Consider the following 20,226-nt stretch of genomic DNA (forward strand, 5'->3'; position numbering starts at 1 on the left):
CCACCACAGCATCCATCCCAGCCCCAGCTGCACCTCCTGGTTGGCATGCCAAGACCACCGAGACCCCCATGGGGTCATGTTTGAGGCAATATTAGTCCTAGAGCAGGAATGAAAGCTGGAAAGCAGCCCTGAGAGCAGCCTGGAAGGGTCAATGCAAGATGTGTTTAAATGTCACTGAAAGTCAATGCATGCTAGGCCAGGAGTTAAGAGATGAAGAGATGTGTTTACCTTCTGAACCTGTTTGAATCTTGGCATTGAAAAAATCTAGTAGTTATAAAACTACAACTGAAAACCACGATGTTCATATCATGTCCATCTGCTGAATGTTAAATAAATATGTTGGTTGGTTGGTTATTTAAGTATGTTGGCCAACTGGCATAGTATAAAATGTTTCTAGAAATAGTTAGGGGATATTTTTTTTGTTGTTGTTGTAGGTTGAGTCCTTCCTCAGAGATACAGGAAAATGAGGAGACACTTAGCAGGATAGGGAGGGTTTTGTTTGTGATTCTTTTTCCCAGATACACTGCTCAGAATCAGTTTTAATTAATTGAAGATGAGCCGCATACATTTTGCATATGTGCATTTTGATTCTGGTATTTCACTGGAGTTATTCCAGACGTATGCTTCAGCAGTGGAGACGAGGCTGCTGCGGCTCTGCGGTTTGTGCAGGTGTAACTCGGATCTGTAATCTTTACAGTGCATATCTTTAGTGGTAAGTGGTCTGGTCTTCTCTATCTCTGTGCACCTCTCATTAACATTACACGCCTGCTTCAAGGTCAGGCTAGAAGCCTTATGTGCTAAAGAACGTTGCAAAAACATAGTGTCAGGTTGTTGTGGTTTAACCTGTCAGGCAGCTAAACACCACACAGCCATTCACTCGCTGCCCCAGAGGGATGAGGGAGAGAATGGGAAAACAGGTAAAACTTATGGGTTGAGATAAAGGCTGTTTACTAGGACACAAAAAGAAGGGGAAATAATAATAAGAATCATTAAAGAATTTACGAAACAAGTGATGCACAATGCAATTGCTCACCACCTGCTGACTGATGCCTGTCCCATCCCTAAGGCAGCGGTCAACCCCTCCCAGCCAATTCCCCCCAGTTTTATTGTTCATTATGACATTATATGTTATGGAATATCCCTTGGGTCAGCTGTTCCCTCTGCGTCCCCTCCCAGCTTCTTGTGCCGACCCGCAGTCTCCTGGCTTGCAGGGCAGCATGAAAAGCTGGAAAGTCCTTGACTTTGTGTAAGCACTGCTCAGGAACAACTGAAAACATCGATGTGCTATCAACATGACTCTTATCCTAAATCCAAAACCAGCTACTAGGAATAAAATTAACTCTGTCCCAGCTGAAATCAGGACACAGGTGTTTAAAATGTAATGCACTTGATGTTGGCATCATTTTTATCTGCTTTCCTCCTATGTTTGTCTGAAACAGAAGTGAGTGTTCTCCCTTCCCAGAAGCCTTTCAAATTCAGACTGTTTTGGTGGTATTGCTGAAAGACCTTGTTTTATATGAGTTTGAGGGAATGCAGGTTTCTTCTGTGTGTAAGAGACCACCTTAGGTAAAGGAAGAGAAGGTGGCGTGGGGTCTGAGCCTCAGAAAACCCACCCATGGGTGTCAGACCTTTGCAGCACCCTTTGGCTTCTTGAGCTCTTCCAATTGAGAGGGTCTAAGTGTCTCAGGAAGGGGAAATTCCATCTTCTGCATTACCTTGCTTAGATATTCTTCTGAAGACAGAAGGATTTGCATGGAAAGACTCTTGAAAACCCAGTCTCAGCACCCACCCCTAATTGGAAAGCTAATTCTGATAGCTTGCAGCAACTTGCTGTTCTCACCATCACGCTCTAGAGGTGCAGAGCCTGTGCCAAAACTCTTATCCTCTTAGCAAATGGCGAATGATTTATCACAGACAGACATGTTTAGAAAGTTTAGCAAAGAACTGCTTTTGGGAGGTTACAAGGTTAACTACCGAAGTTGTATGTAACTTGGAGCTGATGCACGGCAATTAATCAAGAAATGATGTTCCACATCTATTTGATAGCACACACAGCGCGCTGCTTTGGGGGGCAATAGTCACATGCAGAGGGCAAAGTGGTTCTGCTGGTTGAAATGGGAACTATTTCATATTGCACAAAAAATGAGTGCAAATTATGTGCTGTAAAAGGGTTACATGGTATGGAATGCTCTCTGTAGCAAGTAAAAAGCCTCCAAATTCTGAGCAAACCTTCTGCACATGAAGTAAAAAGAAACACTAAGAGTTGCTTCCATCATGTGTGTGATATAAATCTATTCACAAACGTTTGTGTTCCAGGTGAAACTCCTTATTCACAGGCTTAGTAATTTGCAGCAAGGTTTTTGGCTCTTTCAGAGTTTGGATTAACTCAATTTGTTATCATCTTCTTTTCACCCTTTAAACTGACATACTCAAAACCAATAGTTTTAGTCAATAAAAGCAGTAGTGGATGTGTTGGCATACCAGGGATGGTAGTGATCTAGAGCTGATGCACCAGTTTAACTTAATAAATTAAGACCAATTTAATGCCATCTACTGATGCTGCTTACGTGCTTCTATCAAAATGCACTGGGGTTTGCCTGCTTACCTTACACAAAGGCAACGATTCACTTTCTTCCAGGGTTCAGCGTTACCTAACCCTGCAGGCTACAATTGCTTGCCTTTGTGATTACTGATATTTTGCACTGATTTTCCCCACTCTTCCTCCATGAAAGAGTCAGTGGTGCTCAGTACTGGTACAGCACTAATTATGGATCAGTGCTTTGCCCTTGATTTGTTTAATGATGTCCTAATGGAAGCCAAAAAAGTCCAAGGAGAGACACTTTGTGGGTGTAAATCCCAGCAGCCCAACCAGCCCGACTCCCGTGGGTTTAAAGCACTTTACACCCCCTGGGGATTTGTCCTTAAGTAGCTTTCCCGGGAACGCTGCAAGTGTGAGAGCTGGTGGAGGGGCAGAGCCACCTGAGCACGCAGCACTAACAAGCTTGAACATTGTAATTAGCAAGCCGATCATTTTCCCTCTCTGACTGACATGTGACATCTCTGAAACACTTTCAAAAGCCTCACATTTTGAAAGTGGTGGGTGTTCTGCATTTTTGGGGCGCACCTGCGCTCACATCCACACAAACACTGATTAGATAATGTGATGTGTTTGCTTCAGACGATGGATAGGATAAAAATTACGGAGAATAATTTGTTCCAAAAAGCTTTATATAATATCATATAATATGTTATATAAAATCTATTATGCACTTACATCATACCATTATGCTACATTATATTTTATTAGTATTAAAGTGTACAAGCATTTCATATATAAATACATATATATGTATAATATATGAATGTGCATGTGTGTATATGATTATTTACTTTGCTTGGGAATAGTCAAATATTGCAGATGTATTTTTAATACATTGGGTTTGGCTTTGCCAAAACATGGTACCTATTAAATTTATTATTTTCTTTCTTTCCTTCTTTTTCATTTTTTTTTTTTTTTCCCAGTAGCCCAGCTGCTGAGGCAAAAGTGTTAGATGGCAAAATACAGATTTAGAGTTTTCTGTTGTGGGTGGCTAAATTCTTGTTGCTCCTTGCCTAGTATCAGGGAAAATGGTTCATCTCAGTGCAGCGACTTGCCCATGTTAGTGCCTCAGCTATCTGAATTTGTGCAGAATAAATCATTTTCTATTTCTGAATCCCTTCTAGTCCCACACCCACAGAAGCAGGTGGCATACAACACCTCAAAAGCCGGGGTCGTAAAATTAACACAGACATTAGGAACCGAGTGGATTGACAGAGGAGTAAAAGTCAACTGCATTTCCCCGTAAGTAATATGTAGTCTCATTTTGAAAGTACAAAGAGAATGAAATGTTCTAAAAAGCTCAAACGAACAGTATCTCAGCAAATAAAGTTTCTAATTAGCAGGTGGATTGCATCCCTTTTTATGTTGTCTTTTCTTTAACAAAGGTTTAAATACTTAGAACCAAGCCTGCTCTGTTGCTGTGTATACTCAGGGATTTAAGAAGAGGTTTTAGCATTTGATAATAGGTTTTCCAATGATGTGAAGGGTAGTTTTTAGCATTTCTCTTCCAGATGAAATATTTCCTTAGTCTGTCCAAGCCTTCTGCAGTTAAAGAAAAGGCTTTTGACACTTAATAGACAATACTTCTTTCCCCTTTTTACTTGAGACAAATATATAGGCACTTTAAAAGCCACATTGTACTGCTGTAATTGAGCTACTGTTCAGCTCTGACAATCACAGGAGGCCAGGTGTAATTTTGTAAATATATATATATTTATTACAAATTACATTTTCCTTATTTTTTAGATGTTTAAAGCTGTATGTTTTATGGCATTTATTCACAAAGAAAAGTTTTTGTACCACATACACTTTTTCACTCCCTGTGTCTCAGTCACACACTCAACACAGTCATTGTATAAAACAGTTAACAGTGCATGTTAGTGCTCAGCAGAAACCCAAGTGGATAGTGTTAATTGGAAGTGGTCAGATACTGTAGACCATTGAAGTCAATTAGAGTAAATAAGAAGTGCAGGATTTTAACCCTGGAGTTAAATCGTAATAATGAAGATATAATGTACATCAAATTAGGAAAACAAATGCAATATTTTAATTCACAAAGTGGAGTAAAAAAAAATAATCAGAGAGCCCAATGGCAAATGTCTCTGTTTTTACTGTCGGTCTGCTCTCCGCTTGCTTGTGCTAGCTGTCTTCCTTATGATTATTTATTACTAATTATACCAGGGGCTCCAGCCGTCGCTCTATGTGATCCACAGATTCTTTAAACAGCATCTTCGTATGGGATTTTCCCCATGCGAATGCTAGCAAGACTAGTGCCTGTGAGTTTACACCAGCTTTCGGGAGCCAGGGGAGATGAAGGGAATTAAGGAAGCTCAGCAGGACCTGGCAGGAATTGTGTCTGAAAACACACAGGTAATCTGAACCAACAGAGGTGAGATTGTAGTGCCACATTCACAGCAATCACAGATGAGAAGGCTCTTAGATGAGGAATTACCCATTTCTAGGGGGCTTACATGAATTTAAAAAATATCCACTGAATGATAAAAACTCATTGTTTTGTGTAAGTTGGGAGCATATACTTATAGCTGAAGAAGTTATGTTTCTGGAGGCATTTGTCAGGGCATAGAGAAAAAACAGTCACGCTTCTCTGTTTCTGCTTTCATGCTAAAACGGGGCTGCATTTTGATCATCCCTACAGCAGCTCTGAGCTCAAAGTCCTACAACATGAAGGGGGGGTTCTTTGTGCAGGAATAGGCAGAAAGGGTGCACAGAGGACTAAAGTTTTGCTGTCTTTAAGGCTTTTGGTTCTGGACAAGGCAGTTCCCCCTTATGCTGCTGGAACCTGGACTGAGCAGCTCCGGGAGCCAGGCAGAGTTTTCCCCCAAGCAGTTCAAAGAATTGGCTGAGCCCCTTGTGTTGGGGCCACTGACAGAACTCTGGGTATCATTCAGAGGAATTAGCCTTCATACAGCTCAGATCCGTCCTCACCACGAGCAAAAGCTACATATGCCTGAGAGTGAATAAATCCTCACACTTCTGCATGTACGAGATGTCAACCTGCTTTGCAGTGCAGATTTAGACCCATTCCCAGAACCACAGGGCCCACTGGTCTCACTGTGTTTCTAGACACGACTCACCAAGGCACAGCGGCATTTTTTACCAGGCAATAGCCTCAGTGCCATCAGAGTACTATGAAGGGTTGAAAAATGTCCCAAATGAACAAGTCTTTCTGAGCACAGATGTCCAACCTGGCATGTAGTTATCTTAAGAGGAGGGGATTTTGAGGAGCTCAGAGGTAGATATAGGACATGATGGTAACCAAGATTATTGCTGAATAAGTAAAATTGTAAGTGTGTCCTTAAGTACTTTCCCCCTCCTACTCATGGTTGCATTAATGCTTTCAGGCACTGTCAGCGTACCTCTGTAGCTCCAAACACTCCAGTCTGGTTTTAAATATTATTTCACCATGCAAACCTTCTGGCCTTTTTCCCTCTTCCTATTTGGTCACTTTTTATCAAGTTAATTTCTTAATGAGTGCATAAAACTTACGCAGAGCAATGCATAAAAGTTATCAATGCATAAAATGTTATGGCAGAGTCCTCAGGATAATTTACTGCATTTATAAAATTGAAGATTGAGGTTTCTCCTGCTGGCCAGACAAGCCTCACGCCCATGGGGAGGAGGTGGCCAAAACTCCCTGGGTGCTTTGGCTGGCTTAGCCCCTTGCTCTATGCAAAGGGAAGCATCTCTGGGTATTGTGGAAACTATGCTCAGCCCTTCTGCCACCATCAAGTGCAATCGCCTTACAGCCTGCTATACAGCTGAGGCTCTGCAAAATTAAGAAGGTGCTGGAGTCTTCCCGAAAGAGATTTGGAGGGTGGGATGAAGAGGGGACCTGGGTGTTAATAGGGACATTTATACAACACTGATGCCTGGCTGCCTATAGTGTTAGTCCCTTTGCTGATCCCTGGGTGTGATGGAGCAGGAGTATCTTGAGAATCTCTGGTTTGTGGCACATGCAACATTGGAATGCTTCATTTTTGCACCCATTGCACTGAATCGGTGTCCATGTTGGGGGCTAATTGCATCTCCCTGCTTGACTTGCAAGGCATAAAATGCCGTATTGGCATATTGACCTTTGGGATGGGCAGCTGGAAGTTGATCTTCAGCTTAACCTAGTGCCACAGCCAGCCCAGTTTGCTGGAGACTCAGTGAAACTCAGCAGCCCCAGCGGCTGAACCATGTTACCCACTGCTGAGCTGCAGGAATTTGGGTTTGGTCTGCGATGGGCAGAGGCTTTGTCCCCTGCATGCCCACCTTGCTCTCCTAGGACAGTGCAGAGGCAGCTGTGCAGTGCTGTACCAGGCTTTTAGCATGGTGGGTATGAGGAATAAGAAAGCAGGTATGGCAAGCTCATCACAGGTTTTGGGTGTACCCCATCATGGGGGAAGGTGAGGTGGAGCTGGCAGGAGAAGCAGCACCCCAGCATCACCTGAAGGCATCCCAATTAAGCAGCATAGCTTTCCCCATTAAGCAGCAGTCATTGCTAGTAAGTATCTTTGGACTTAAATCTTAATTCCTTGGGAGATGTCCCAATTAAGTGGATCTCGTGATTAAACATTTCCTGATTAAGTGGAGTGTACTTAACTCATTCAAATTAATAACTCATCTGAAAGAAATCAAGTTACACACAGATGGAATCTTTTTTTTTTTGCTCTCATTTGGGGATTGAGCACACGTAACAATTCCAGTTAAGTATCTGGTAAGTGATATTTTTCCTAATGTGTCTCTTGAAGTGGAAATGTTTTAGGCAATTTTTTTTTTTCCTGTTGGGTTTTGTTGTTTTTTTTTTTCCCCCTAATGTCTCAAATTGTCCTGTGTATCAATAATGAAATATCGATGCTCATATCTAACATTAAGAAACCAGCAGTTTGATATTACATTGACATGCAACAGAAAGTACTGATAGGCTCAGCACTGCATACAAGATGAGGTAGGGAATTAATGCATTGGCAGTTGTCTTTGCTGGAACTGGTTAGAAGCCAACTAAAATCTGCCTAAAAGGGTTCGACAACATTAAATTGCCCAACTTGGCACCAAAGCTTTCCCAGAAGATGTGTAGTATCAATGACATGCCTAATATTTATAGTGCCATCAGTATGTGTGTTTGCAACTTTTAAGTTTTGTGCTATATTCCTTTCTCATTTATGTAACAAAAAATTTGTAATTAAGTTTTGTTACACATCTAAATTTTTGCTACTTGAAGTGAACCTGAGGGAAGGTCCAGCAAGAGGCACGGCGCTGTGATTTGCAGGTTACAGTGATCAGACCAAAGATCATTTTTTTTCTGAACAGCTTGAATAATGTCCTCTTTTTAGCAAAATCTGTTGTGCTGGAGAACTATGTGTCGTGTTTCCTAATCTGCATTCCCTTGGGGTTAAAACATATATGTAAATTAACAAAAACCCAACAAAATCATATGGATCTTATTCTGGTCTCTGATAGTGTAAAGCCAGAATGATTATGTTGATGGCTTTGTGAGCACTGTGAGAGGCACGTAAGGGAAAGGAGTCCAATATATTTCACATCTGCTGCCTAAAGCATGTTTCTCTCTGAAGAAAACCAGTTCTCAAGGAGTTTGGGAGAATAAGGAGGGAGAGTGGGGAGCTGTACTTGGGGGAAATAAGTAAACCGTCTGCAGTCCTATACTGGAATGCATTTGATTTTATTATGCTGCCAGAGTTGCATTGCTTGGTTTCTGAACCGCTCTGGTGTTTATTGGCGATTACAATAAAAAATAAAGCTGATATTTAAATCCTGCCCGATTAGTGAAAACAGAAATGTTTGGGGGAAAGTCTGAATTAGTTCCACTTCGTAACTGAGTAAATAGCAGTTTTCAACCTTCATTTGAAACAAAAGGTAAATCTCATACCCAGAATCCAATGTGTCTCAAGAAATTATTTCCTTGGAAGTATAAATTGGGATGCCGACGAAGTTTCAGAACAAAACGGGCATTTTTATACTTTGTTCATTTCATATTTATCACTAGCTTGTTTGCTAATTTTCATTTGCAAGAGGCAATTCTTCCAGCTAACTGGCTGCCTCAATGGGCCACTGATTTCTTTGAAGTGACAGTCTGTAAATATGCATAAAAAAGAGATGCAATTAGCGTGTGTGTGGTTCAGTGCAGCCTGATTTCATTGGCAAGTTTACCCACAGTGTTGATAAGCTACATTATCTAGAAAATTGGCCGCTGAAAAACAGCACCTCTGATTGCCAGCAAAGGTTCCAGATAACAGGGTGCTGAAGAGAAATATAATTGAGGTTGAATATGTTAACCAAGGTGTCACATGCTCCTTAGAAGCGCTAATTTATCAGCATGTTGGAATTTTTATTAACATTTGGAATGCATTTCTACCACACTAATGAAGTGGAATTGGCAGTTCAGGTTTTAGTTATTGTCATTTCTGAGAAGTTAAATGTAATTTCTCGTTAGACACAGTTATGTAAATATATTTGTTCAGGGGCTGAAAAAATTATACATTTTGCAAAATACAAATATGTTGTTAAGGAGGAGTATGACAAATCAGTTGTAGTTATAGTCATGAAAGCCAGCCAAATGTTCGCCCTGCATTGTGCTTTCTGGAGCATCACTCAATTTTAGGGGACCTGAAGAAAATGAACTTTGCAGAGTTTTAATAAATGGTGTAGTCACTCATTACTGTGAAAGAGGCAAGGCAGGTAAATGCAGTGGGATTTGTTGGGGTGTTGGTTTAAAAGGAATTGTGCTGGGTGTGCTGTGCTTATCTTTGTCTCTTTTTTTGTGTGTGTGGAAAGGCTCTGGTGCCCAGAAGGGCGCTGGCTTTTGTTTCCCCCTTTTTTTGGCATATGGAAAGTCAGGCTGTTTTCAGTTTCTGGGCTGTACACAAATACGCTGTGTGATGTTACGCTGAAAAGCAGTGAGAAGAGACATCAGTAGGATGACAGTTCCCAAGAGACATGACAGACCAGGTTCAAGGTGCTTTTGATTCCAATGCCATGCTTGTTCTCTATGAAAAACATTAAACTGGTGATTAGAATCAGTAAGCTAAAAGCAAGGGGGTACTGCTGTTAGCTAAGAAGATAGTATGTGTTTAAAGAAAACCTCTAAGCCTGTCCATTGGCAGCAAAAGACATATGGAAAGAAGTTTACACTGTGACTTCTAGCAAAGGCAGAGCAGGTCTGACTTGTGCATCCCCTCTGTGCCATTCCACAGTTTTCCTTCTGAATCAGCATCTTGAACACCTATAAATACTGCCTTTTCTTCTGGGCCAAACCTGATCCTAAACTATCAGTGTGTGTGCTTGTTGCAGGGGCATCGTTGACACACCGCTCATCCGCTCCAAGGACCTGCAGCCACTGGTGCAGGGCTGGCTATCGGGCATCCCTGCTGGGAGGCTGGCGCAGGCCACCGACCTGCAGGCTGCTGTCGTCTATTTGGCCTCTGAAGCCTCCGACTATATGACTGGCCATAATCTGGTCATTGAGGGTGGCCAGAGTCTGTGGTGAGGGGTATCCTCCAACCTCCCCTCTCAGGGATATAGGTCACTTTGGAATGTGCTTATTAGAATTTAGCCAAGTCCTAGTTTTGGCTTGAGCTAGTGGCTAGTTAATATGATATAATTGTTTTCTTCTTTCAGGTGTTGCTTTGGAGACTTATATAATGAAAAAAAAAAAGAAAAAAAAGGAAAAGCAATCTTTCATTTTCAACATTTTCATATTTTTCACTATGCATTCAGATTTCTGTTAAATTAGTATTTAATGATATAAAGGCACATTTACTGCAGTGAGATTTGGCTATTATTTAGTTTAACAGGGGGGATTTTTATAGCAATCAATATTAGCTGGTCTGTGCAGTGTATTGTTCTTAGGCGATTTCTTTGTATTCAAGTTGTTCCAGTGACATCTGTGAGTGGTGAAAAACAGTTGGCTGTAGTGTTAAAAAAAATAAATTAGTTCATTGCATTTGAACCTGAATGTTGCCATTTTATCTTTACTGGTGTTCTTAGTTTTTGACAGTGTTTTTATACAAACACCCACATAAATGGCCCTGAAAGAAAAGTACTGCACTTAATAGAGAGTCATGGTTGGTGATTATAATGGCTCTAATCCAAAGCCCGTTGAGGTAAGTAGGGACTGCTCATACATTTTAAGTTAAATGCATGTATAGGTGTTGATACAACCAGGTCTTTGTTTTCCTTGATAGGTAGATGTAAGCAAAGGTTGTCTTCCACATTTTTTTCTTCCTCCTGTAAAATTCTGAAGACAGCTCTCAGGTGTAAATCAGGGCCAGCTCAAATGATATCAATACAGTTCTGTTGGCTGAAGAGCTCATTTCAGCAACAGCACTGGGTTCATTGCTTGCAGGCAGTAAAACATGGCAAAATAACACCACCGTTTTGATAACACACTGAATTTATATAGACTTCCATCCTGAGGGCCTTTAAGCATAACCTAAAGAGAATTTACGGGAAGGAATTCACTTGCAAATCCTCATGTCATTTGTTTTGCATTTGGCAGCTCTTTGTTACCATAACATAAATAATTGTGGATGAACGTCATTACTTTGATTAAGTGCTACAAGTCCATACATTGGCTAGCCATTATTGTGGTGAATTGCTATAATGGCTTCAGACTTGACATTCACCGCCACGTTGTAAGGTATGCGTCTCGCTGACGTATCATCATCGTTATCATGGATAAAGTGCAAGAAGATACTCGTCTTCATTAAATTTTCTATTAGACCATTGATAATTAATACATATCTCATGTTTCATCTTGAGTCGTTTTTCTGGGGAGTGTTGCTGTTAAACGATTCAGGGCTAGAGCTTTTTGGCTTGAAATCCTTGCCTTGTGTGCATGATCTAATTTATTGACAATGCTCTGCAAACTCACAGACTTCAGAAGAGCTCAGTTTTGGATAAATCTTCAAGAAAAACAATTAAGGATTTAAGTGTTTTATTGTTTTTTCTGGGCTCACAAAACCTTTTCTCTCCCAGCTCCCACACTTGCATCATTTTGTGTCATGCTCTGGAGGGCTCGGTGGAGTTCTCACATCCCTCTGGCTGGCTTTTTACCCAGAGGTTAATGTGCAAACATTGGTGAACTCATCAGGAGCTCTTCCAAGGGATCCTAGCGGGGCTTGTATACTATCGCTTGGACTGCTGGTGAGCAGTTTGTTGCAGCTCCTACCTAAAGTGTAAAATAACAAACTTTAGTTAATTTGAAACATGAACTGCAGCTGGCACTGGTGCTGTAACCAGTGCTCTCACTTGCTCAGTAGAAAGACAAAGGGCTGATCTCGCTGCTGGTCTCCAGCTCCCTTTGCCTGTCTGAAGATGCTTCCAGGTTAGCACTAAAGGCACTGGCAGGGCAGTGCAGGAAGCTGAAGTTCATTGCCCTGGTGTGGGGTATTTTTGCGAAGAAGGTTTTTCAGCCAGCAAGGGCCATGCTGTGACTTTCACAAGCTTCAAATTAACTTTAAAAACAAAACATAGACAGGAAAAAAAACCCACCCAGACTTAAAATGATCTCTTAACTAAGCAGCCTTCAGTGTTTAGACTAGAGCTTGTCTCACTGGGATCTGTTTGCCCTCAGGCTCTGCCTTTGAAGGGCTGATGGGGCAGAGCAGAGGAGTGAGCTTTCTGACACAGGATGACGTGGGGCTTGGACTATGGAGGCATGGCCAGGTGTGCAAGTGGACCCCAGCTCTGCCTCTTGGTGGCGTGAAGAGGTCGGTGGGAGAGCCTGTCTCTCACTGTTTTAGAGGAGGAGCTCAAGACTAAGCAACCCAAGGGAGTAGGGCAGTTGCTGGGGTTATGGGCTAACACCCTCATGGCACTTTTGGTTTGCATGGCATCCTCACTGGTCGAAGAAATGAATCCTTTGAGGATTCACAGGAAAAGAGCAGGTGCCAGGAAGAAAATGCCTCTCCTGACTTATGTGTAAGCCGGCCTGTCTCCTTCACATGCCTGTATTCAGGGCTTCATCCATCCAGGGGCTTCGGCAATGGCATTGTGGGTTTTTATGGTCTACCCTGTAATTTCCTGGAGGAAAAAACTGATTTCCACTCAAAGGCAGGGCTGAACATGCAGAGGTGCTTCTCTCTGATAAGACCAAGCTTTGCATTTGGGTTGGGATCTGTGCCTTGCTACATGGCAGTGGCTCCCTGGGCACAGGGCTACTGCTGGGTGCAGGATCACATCCTGCCTCATGCAGAAAGGAGTGGTCATTGCTGCAGTTGTGGGGTCTATTCTGGACAAAACATCCCTGAAGCAGCAATTTCCCTGTGTAAGGGAAAAACAAAGCTCAAGATGGATTCCCAGTCCCTGCCAGAGTTCATGAGCAAGCTGGATGGGGCTATGAGCAACCCGCTCTAGTGGAAGGCATTGCTGTCCGTGGCAGGGGTTGGGACTGGACGAGCTTTAAGGTCCCTTCCAACCCAAACCATTCTATGATTGCATGATCCTATGACTGAGATTCAAGAGGGATGCAAGAAAAGCCTTTTCCCCCTCTAAGCACAGAGGACCTGAGGAAAAGGTGGAAAATAAGGAAACAATTTGGAAAACCGCATTTTTCTGAGGGTTGCGGGTGTAGCTGTGAAACGGCAGCAGCTGTGCGCAGTGAGGGTGCTGAGGGCAGCATGCGGCTCTCAGCCGCGGGGGGATGCGGTGCGGTGAGGACGCGCAAGGGGCGGCTGCGGGCGGAGGAGCCGTTCCCAGCGGTACCTCTAGGAGGAAACCTCAACCTGTGTTGTGTCTGCGGGAGCCGGGCTTGCCGGCGCTGCCGCTCAACTTCCCCATCGCGGCTAAGTTCGTACTTCTGATTTTTCTAAGTTATTTCTTTTTTTTTTTCTTTCTTTTTTTTTTTTTTTTAAACATTTATGTAGAACACCACATAATTGCAGAAAAGATAATAGTCACATACCCTAGGGCTTGGTGTACACTTATGTTAAAAGTACAGCTTTTATTGGCAACTAAAGTAATAACCTTTCCATGTCAAATTGCTTTAAATTAAACTTAAAAAAAAATATGCTGGCTGATACCCACACTTAGTAATTGTCAAACATTAGCATAATGTGGAATACTAAAGCTGCTTAAATCTCAGGTTTAAAAATAATTATTTACTTAGGTAAATTCTCTATTCAAAAGCATAATATTAGATTTTTTTTTTTTTTTAGCACAGCCTCCTCCATGTGGGTGTTAAAATGCAGGCCTAAGCTTGACATGGAAGTGGGACTGCACGTTATCGTGGCCTCTGAGAGTTAAAAAGGATTTTATAACTTTAGCTTATCCATCCGTCACTGGTTACCCTGAAAGAAAGGTTTTGAGGTGACACCTCCAAAGACATAGGTGCTGTAGCTGACATCTAGGGACCCCAGACCAGCGACATGGAATATGTGCACTCTGCAGCCCTGAAGTGCACACACATTTCTCATGCTGGAGGACACCTGGGAGGTAGGTGTCTCCAGTATGCAGGTGTGCAAAACCAAGGGCAGCAGGGCAGGAACGTGTTTCATACAGGAAGGTGAGTTTTGCTTACCTGTTTCAGCACAGAACTGGAGCAAATGCAGGGGGGGAACCATTCAAATTTCCAGTGTGGAGAAGGAGAGGAAACTGTGGGATGTGGCTCTTGGGGCTCTCTGCTTCAGCTGGAGGAAACTGGACCTACCAGATGCAGTGAGGACACAAGTCCTCGTGGTTTGCTGCTTTTTGGGAGGCCCTGGCTCTGACGTGCCCTGCTGAGGACTTCCATCCCTCTTGCAGGGGCTCCCTGTGGAGTCCACCACAGCGCCATGATTTCTCCAGAAACATGCCAATATTTTGCTGGAAGTTCACCAAACCCCATTTTGGATCATTTTCGTATAGAAATCAGCAGTTCCCTTAGGGCAAAAAGTTTTGTGGCAAATTCCTGCACCTTTGGCTAGCAAAGTAGAAAGGGATTGCCTTTCTCACTCCTTCAGGGAGCAAGAAGCTGGGCAGCTCTTGCTGCCTTTCTGGCCAGCTGATGCGGGAACAGAAGGGAGAGGTAGCACCTGGGAACAAGAGGTTTATGATCTTCGAGAGAGACTTAAAACAGTTGTTGTGAGGGGAAATGCAAGAAGCTGAGGACTGAAAATTGGATACCTTTCACAGCCTTGCCTAATACCGTATGTGTTTTACACTGTGATTATGAATCTGATTATATATTAATTTCCACACTGTTTTAATTCTTTAAAGCAGGGAAGGAAAATACATGCTCTTCCTTGGAGAACCCCAATGCAGTCTTACAGCATATGCCTTCTCACCAGAACAGGTTGAAATTCTTCAAAACTCTCAGATCACAGTGAGTGTTCGCTGCTAGATTTTCACCTACCCTGTGCCTTTTCTCCATTCAGTGCCTCTTTCCTCTTTCTCTAGAGCTCTCCCTTCCCCACCTGCCCTATCTGACCTCTCCTGCCAGCGTTCCTCCTGTTGCCCCTATTGCACCAAAGCTGTGGAAAAGGACCAAACAGAGTATGCTGACACTGCACACTCACTACCAAGAAATACCCCTCAATACCCAGGCCTGGATTTAGCTTTCATTTACTTGCTCCATCACAACCCATGAAGCTTCTGATACCAGGACTCTGCTGACGATAGTAAACGCAGGAAGACTTTTGTTCATGGGTGAGTACAAGTAATTCCCATCTCAATCCCTTCCCATTTGGATATGTGAACGTGTTGTTAAATCTAGGGCTGGCCTGAAAATGTATCCAGGCATAAGGGAAGGCTGTAGATCCTATTCCCACTTTTGTTAAGGGTCCTTTCCTGAACTAATTCAGCCCTTGCTGGCTTGGGTGTGGAGACATGTCCTCCCCTGGAGGATGTCCTTTGGGACACAACCCCACACTGCAGCTGCAAGTGCTTTCTTCCATGCTTTATTTGCTCCCCTTTCAGCAGCATAGCATGCTGTGTGCAGACACAGTTTGTGTCTTTAGGAAGCCTCATTAATTCACAAGATACATACTTTTTTTTTTGCTTGACAGTTTGCAACAGCTTCTTCAATGTGTAAACTAGCATTTTCAGATCTGTATTAGAATACCGACAAATAGATTTGTTTCCATAGGCTACTTCCTATGTCTGGACAGACTACTGACACTACCTTGCATGTACAGTTGTGGCATAAATGATATGTTAACACATGAGAGAAGCCATTCACTTGAAACTCTTCAGGATGATTAAGGGCTTTAATTACAGCCCTGATTAAAACAAGGCTTTTGGTAAGTAGCAAAATGGCAAATACGGTGCTATTCCATTACAAACCTCTCTTGATGACGGTGTGGTTTGTCTCTGTTGCTTCTCTTATTGTCATATCACTCATCCAATTCTGATGTTCAAATCCCACCTAAGAAATGGTAACAGGCTTTACTTCAGTGCTTACCTGTGAATAAAGTGTTGGAAATGTTGATTTACTTTTGATACACTGCACAGTGCCTACGCTGGAATAGATGAATTAGTTGTGGGTCTAGGTTCACTACCACATATTACTTTTTCCAGATCTGAAGTAGATGTACTCACCATCTTGCACAAAACTGCGTTAATGCCTTTCAGCAGGATTTCTCAGGGCAGTGTGATCATCTGGGAAATCAGTTTTGTCCCCTTTTGCAGGGGACTGTTGCCTCTGGTGGAAGAAATGCTGGTTATATTTAGAGCCTCCAAGCAGTGCCACGCAGAACACAAGCTTCAGTGAACTTCAGCATCTCTCTGTCCAAACATTTCACGCGCTCCTTAATCTTCTACATAAGGGTTTTTTCTTTATTTCTAATTTTAAATGGATCTTTCACTGCAGAAATGTTGGGAAGTCTCTTCTGAGTGACAGAAATGGCTTGAGTGGGTCGCAAATGCTAGGAAGTTGTCCTCCCTCTTTCTCTCCTCTGGTACTTCCTAGAGTTAGTCTAGTGGTCCTGAATGAAGAAGCAAATCTTCCCTCTTCCGAAGCTCCTCATAAATGTGCTTGCAGTTAATATGAGTCCTTTTATATTCTCTCCCTTCAAATTCTTTGGATTAAAACAAATACCGTCTGGTTCTTTTAGCTCTTTGATTATATATTCAGAACTATTGTGTATCCTGGAAAATGAGTTCTTTTCAGTTTTCACTTTTCTTGACAACAAGCTGAAAAATTTCCCCAAATGAAAATTTTCTGCAAAAGTCTTGGTTTGTTCCAAGACCCATTTTTCAAATAAGTAACGTTTTGATGAAAAAATGCCAACCTGTTCTACTTAACAACTGTTCGTAGAACTGACGAGAGAAAAACAAGGAATTGGAGAAAAAAATTACCGAGTCTTTTATGTAGAGTTAATCTTTGAATATTCCTGTTGTTTCAGTAACAGACAAGATGTTGGTACAAGTAGATGAATATTTAAACATTAGCGTTGACACTGACTTATCTTCTTGATAGCATATTGATCGCTTTCTTTCTATAGAGATTATTATGGACTTCCCATAGAGTCAGTGAGCATCTCAATGAAGTCACAGCCTGGATGTTTATGCAGGTATTTCCTTAGAGATTGCTTATACAATCTATGCACCAAATAAGCCCCCACAACTGCACCTCAAGTGTAAACCTAGTGCACATTTCTGCCTTTTTATTACCGCTAGCATGTGTGATTCAGTATCAAAGTTGGTGTCATGATGCAGTCTTAGCTTAATATCTGTTATTCATTGCATTTAAAATGACCAATAGCTTTTCTCTTTACCAAAGCATATGTCAGCTGATTTAGGCTGTCCTCCCTATGGAAATGGATGTTTTTCAGGCACTAACATTGTGCCTGAGAAATTAGAAACTCCACATCTCTTCCCATGGACACCTATAAATCTGTGTCCATGCCTTCAGGAAGTCTCTGAAGGGTGCTGTGTTCACAAGGGTGTCCCAGCACACCCAAGGGACCACAGCCAGGGAGCTGGCTGCTGCTCCTGATACCAGGTGAGAAGATGACTGCCAGGCTGTCACTGCTGCAGAATTTAACCACGATAGAAGTATGCTGCGTGGATTAATACAGGATCTGTGTTGTGTTAGTGGCACCAAATGAATTTTACAGTGGCTGGAGATGTATGGAAAGAGGAGTTTTAAAATGAAAACCATGTTTAGTGCAGTAGAATATATGCTAGTGTCTTTCAAGAGAACTTTATAAAAAAAATGAACAGTATCAGGAAGGAAAAATAGAAGTACATAATAAATTATGACTCAGAGAAAAGCTCACATTGACTCTAAGAGGAAGGCAGGATTTAATTTTCACTGTAGTTAAGAAATGCCTCTCACTGACATGAAGATGAGAGGCAAAAACCACTGATCTGTGGGATAGTTTTTAATGTCATTAATATTTAAACTGGACAGTAGGTTTGGCGTTATTCTTATAAATAGCTGCTTTTTGCAAGTCTTGCAGAGTCGTATAAGTGCTCCAAGACTCTAAAAATCTTCAAAGAATAGTTTGTCAGCCTCGCAGTTCCCAGCCTCCAGATCTCTCTGAACACCTGGATGAAGAAGAGTGTCACACAGGCAAGAGGGTGTCTTTCTTCTAAAAGGTGTTCAGGACAGTAGCAGTTTTGGGTCATTGAAACTCCTCTGGGTTGTTGAAACTATTTTTGCGCGGAAGGTCCCCCCATCTAGGTTGGAGGTGTCAGTTCTTGGGGTGGTGGGCATCCCTTCTCCCCACCAGTGCTCTGGGGAACAAGCAGGTGGGTTTTCTGAAGCTAGGTAGCATGGATTTACCTGGCCTGCAGACATGTCTCCTTGCTGATACCCTGCACTGAGTGCCATCAGATAGTGATATTGGAAACCGCGATTTCCCCAGGGCATTTGTGTGCTTCTTTGAGCATCAGCTTTGGGCAATAAGGAGAGACTTTATGTCATGGGATTGCTCTAAATATAGTTAGCCAAATTGTCACGCTTGGCTGGTTTCTGTACAGGCATTTTTAGGTTTCAATCCATGTAAGTTTACCTCTAATTTGAGCTCCAACCTTGAATAAACCCTAGACATGGAGTCAAACTGGAGATGTATGATACAATTTTTGATAACACAAGGACCTGAAATTTGGACAGTGCCAGAATAAGTGCACATATTGATCCAGAGTTGTTTTAAATTAAACTGGGTTCGCTTAAAATATTCATGAACTGGAAGGGGTCAGTTAAAAGCTTCAAGCTGTGAGATTTATAGCAGACTTTATCAAAGCAGATGCGTTTTGCATCATTTCTAACTTTTGACTGGTGAGAAGTTTAGATTTTTTTATAAATACATATACATTTTCTCTAGCAAATGTGTGTGTATATTTATATATGTATAATTTTTTTCAAATACATCCCCATATGCACCCTCACTCTCAGAACATTTTGCTTTTACTCTCCCTGCGATTCAGTAACTTGCCTCAGCTGTGCGCCTTGTTGCCTTCCAAATGCAATGCATCATAAAATCATGATGGTTTGCCAAGCAAAAGAGGGCATTGAGCTTCTTTATGAAGAGGATATTTTTGCAAACTGGACTTCTTGTATATCCCAGTGGAATTTTCTGATGCTTCCATATTACTCCTGTACAAAACTTTTAGAGAGTTATAGATCGGACATCAAAAACAGTAATTAATGTCCAACTTAGTCGTCTTCAATATATGTCTATCCTTTTCATTAGGGAGCAGAGACATACCTTTCCTCTCCTATAACAGTCAGTTTAATGACCAGCCATCAGTGCTTCTGCTTCTCAGCTTTCAAACCTTGATTGGAGGATATTGCTTATACTGCTTTGTGCGTCGTTAGGTTTACGTCATGCTAAGTCCCATATGCGTAGCTGGGTATTCAAAAATACTTGCACGTAAACAATTAAGTGCAGAAAGCAGTTACCAGGTGAACAGTTTGTGCTTTGGGTGCCAGTAGTGGACATAGGCATTGAAACTGTACTGGTACCCATTTACTGAGAGTAGTCACAAGGGACTGGGCATTTCTGAAATGTTTAAAGCAAGCCTCATCTCTTTTAGAGAGGGAATTTTTTTATTCAAGCATATTTTGAAAGCTCACAGAGTGAAATAAACCTAAAGAGGCTGTGCATACTACTGAGGTTTGATACTGGCGGTCATGGCATTGCTGCAGTCTGCATCACTATTTATACCAGTTTTACTGTACCACTGTACACCCTTCACACGCATGTCCTGATCCTACAGTTTGCTCTCCTTTGCTCATACTACCCCTGAAAAACCTAATGAAAACAATAAGCATGAGAATGCAGCACAACTCTCTTGGCAAACACATGTCCTTGATATTTTGGTAGATTTGTTTGGGTATTTTTTCCGGTTTTGGTTGGTGTTGGGTTTTTTTTTGTGGTGGTTTGGGTTTGGGTTTTTGGGTGCTGGCAGAACTTCGCTTCAATGACTGTAGCCTGGCACTCAGATGCTTCATCTGGTTTTGAGTCTGAAGAAGTTTCTGAGATGCATGAAGAGAGGAAAACCTGCCCATAGCCATGTTCTGGACCTTGTTCCTAGTACTGCTTCAGTGTCTTATGGAAGAAAAGCCATCCTGGGAAAGCAGTGCAAGTTTAGTAGACATGACCTCATGTACTGGAAGGATCTGGCTGTGTAAAGATCTCACAGACCACTTTTAACTTTGGGAATGGGGCTGGGTAAACCCC

General features: G+C 42.1%; 1 protein-coding gene across 1 annotated transcript in view; it reads left to right on the top strand.

Annotated features, from left to right (window-relative positions):
- The window catches only part of LOC130606478 (D-threitol dehydrogenase-like), a 28,074-nt gene extending 17,616 nt beyond the window's left edge, over positions 1–10,458 (top strand). Inside the window, exons 8-9 of the mRNA XM_057422863.1 lie at positions 3,724–3,841; positions 9,911–10,458. Of these exons, the coding sequence (XP_057278846.1) occupies positions 3,724–3,841; positions 9,911–10,106 (314 nt within the window). The 3' untranslated portion in view covers positions 10,107–10,458. The remainder of the gene's footprint in view (positions 1–3,723; positions 3,842–9,910) is intronic.
- Positions 10,459–20,226: the final 9,768 nt, after the last annotated feature.

The sequence above is a fragment of the Pezoporus wallicus genome, unplaced genomic scaffold, assembly GCF_028554395.1.
Source record: "Pezoporus wallicus isolate ANWC-B61680 ecotype Strahan unplaced genomic scaffold, APGP_CSIRO_Pwel_v1 contig_7073, whole genome shotgun sequence".
NCBI classification, from domain to species: Eukaryota; Metazoa; Chordata; class Aves; order Psittaciformes; family Psittacidae; genus Pezoporus; species Pezoporus wallicus.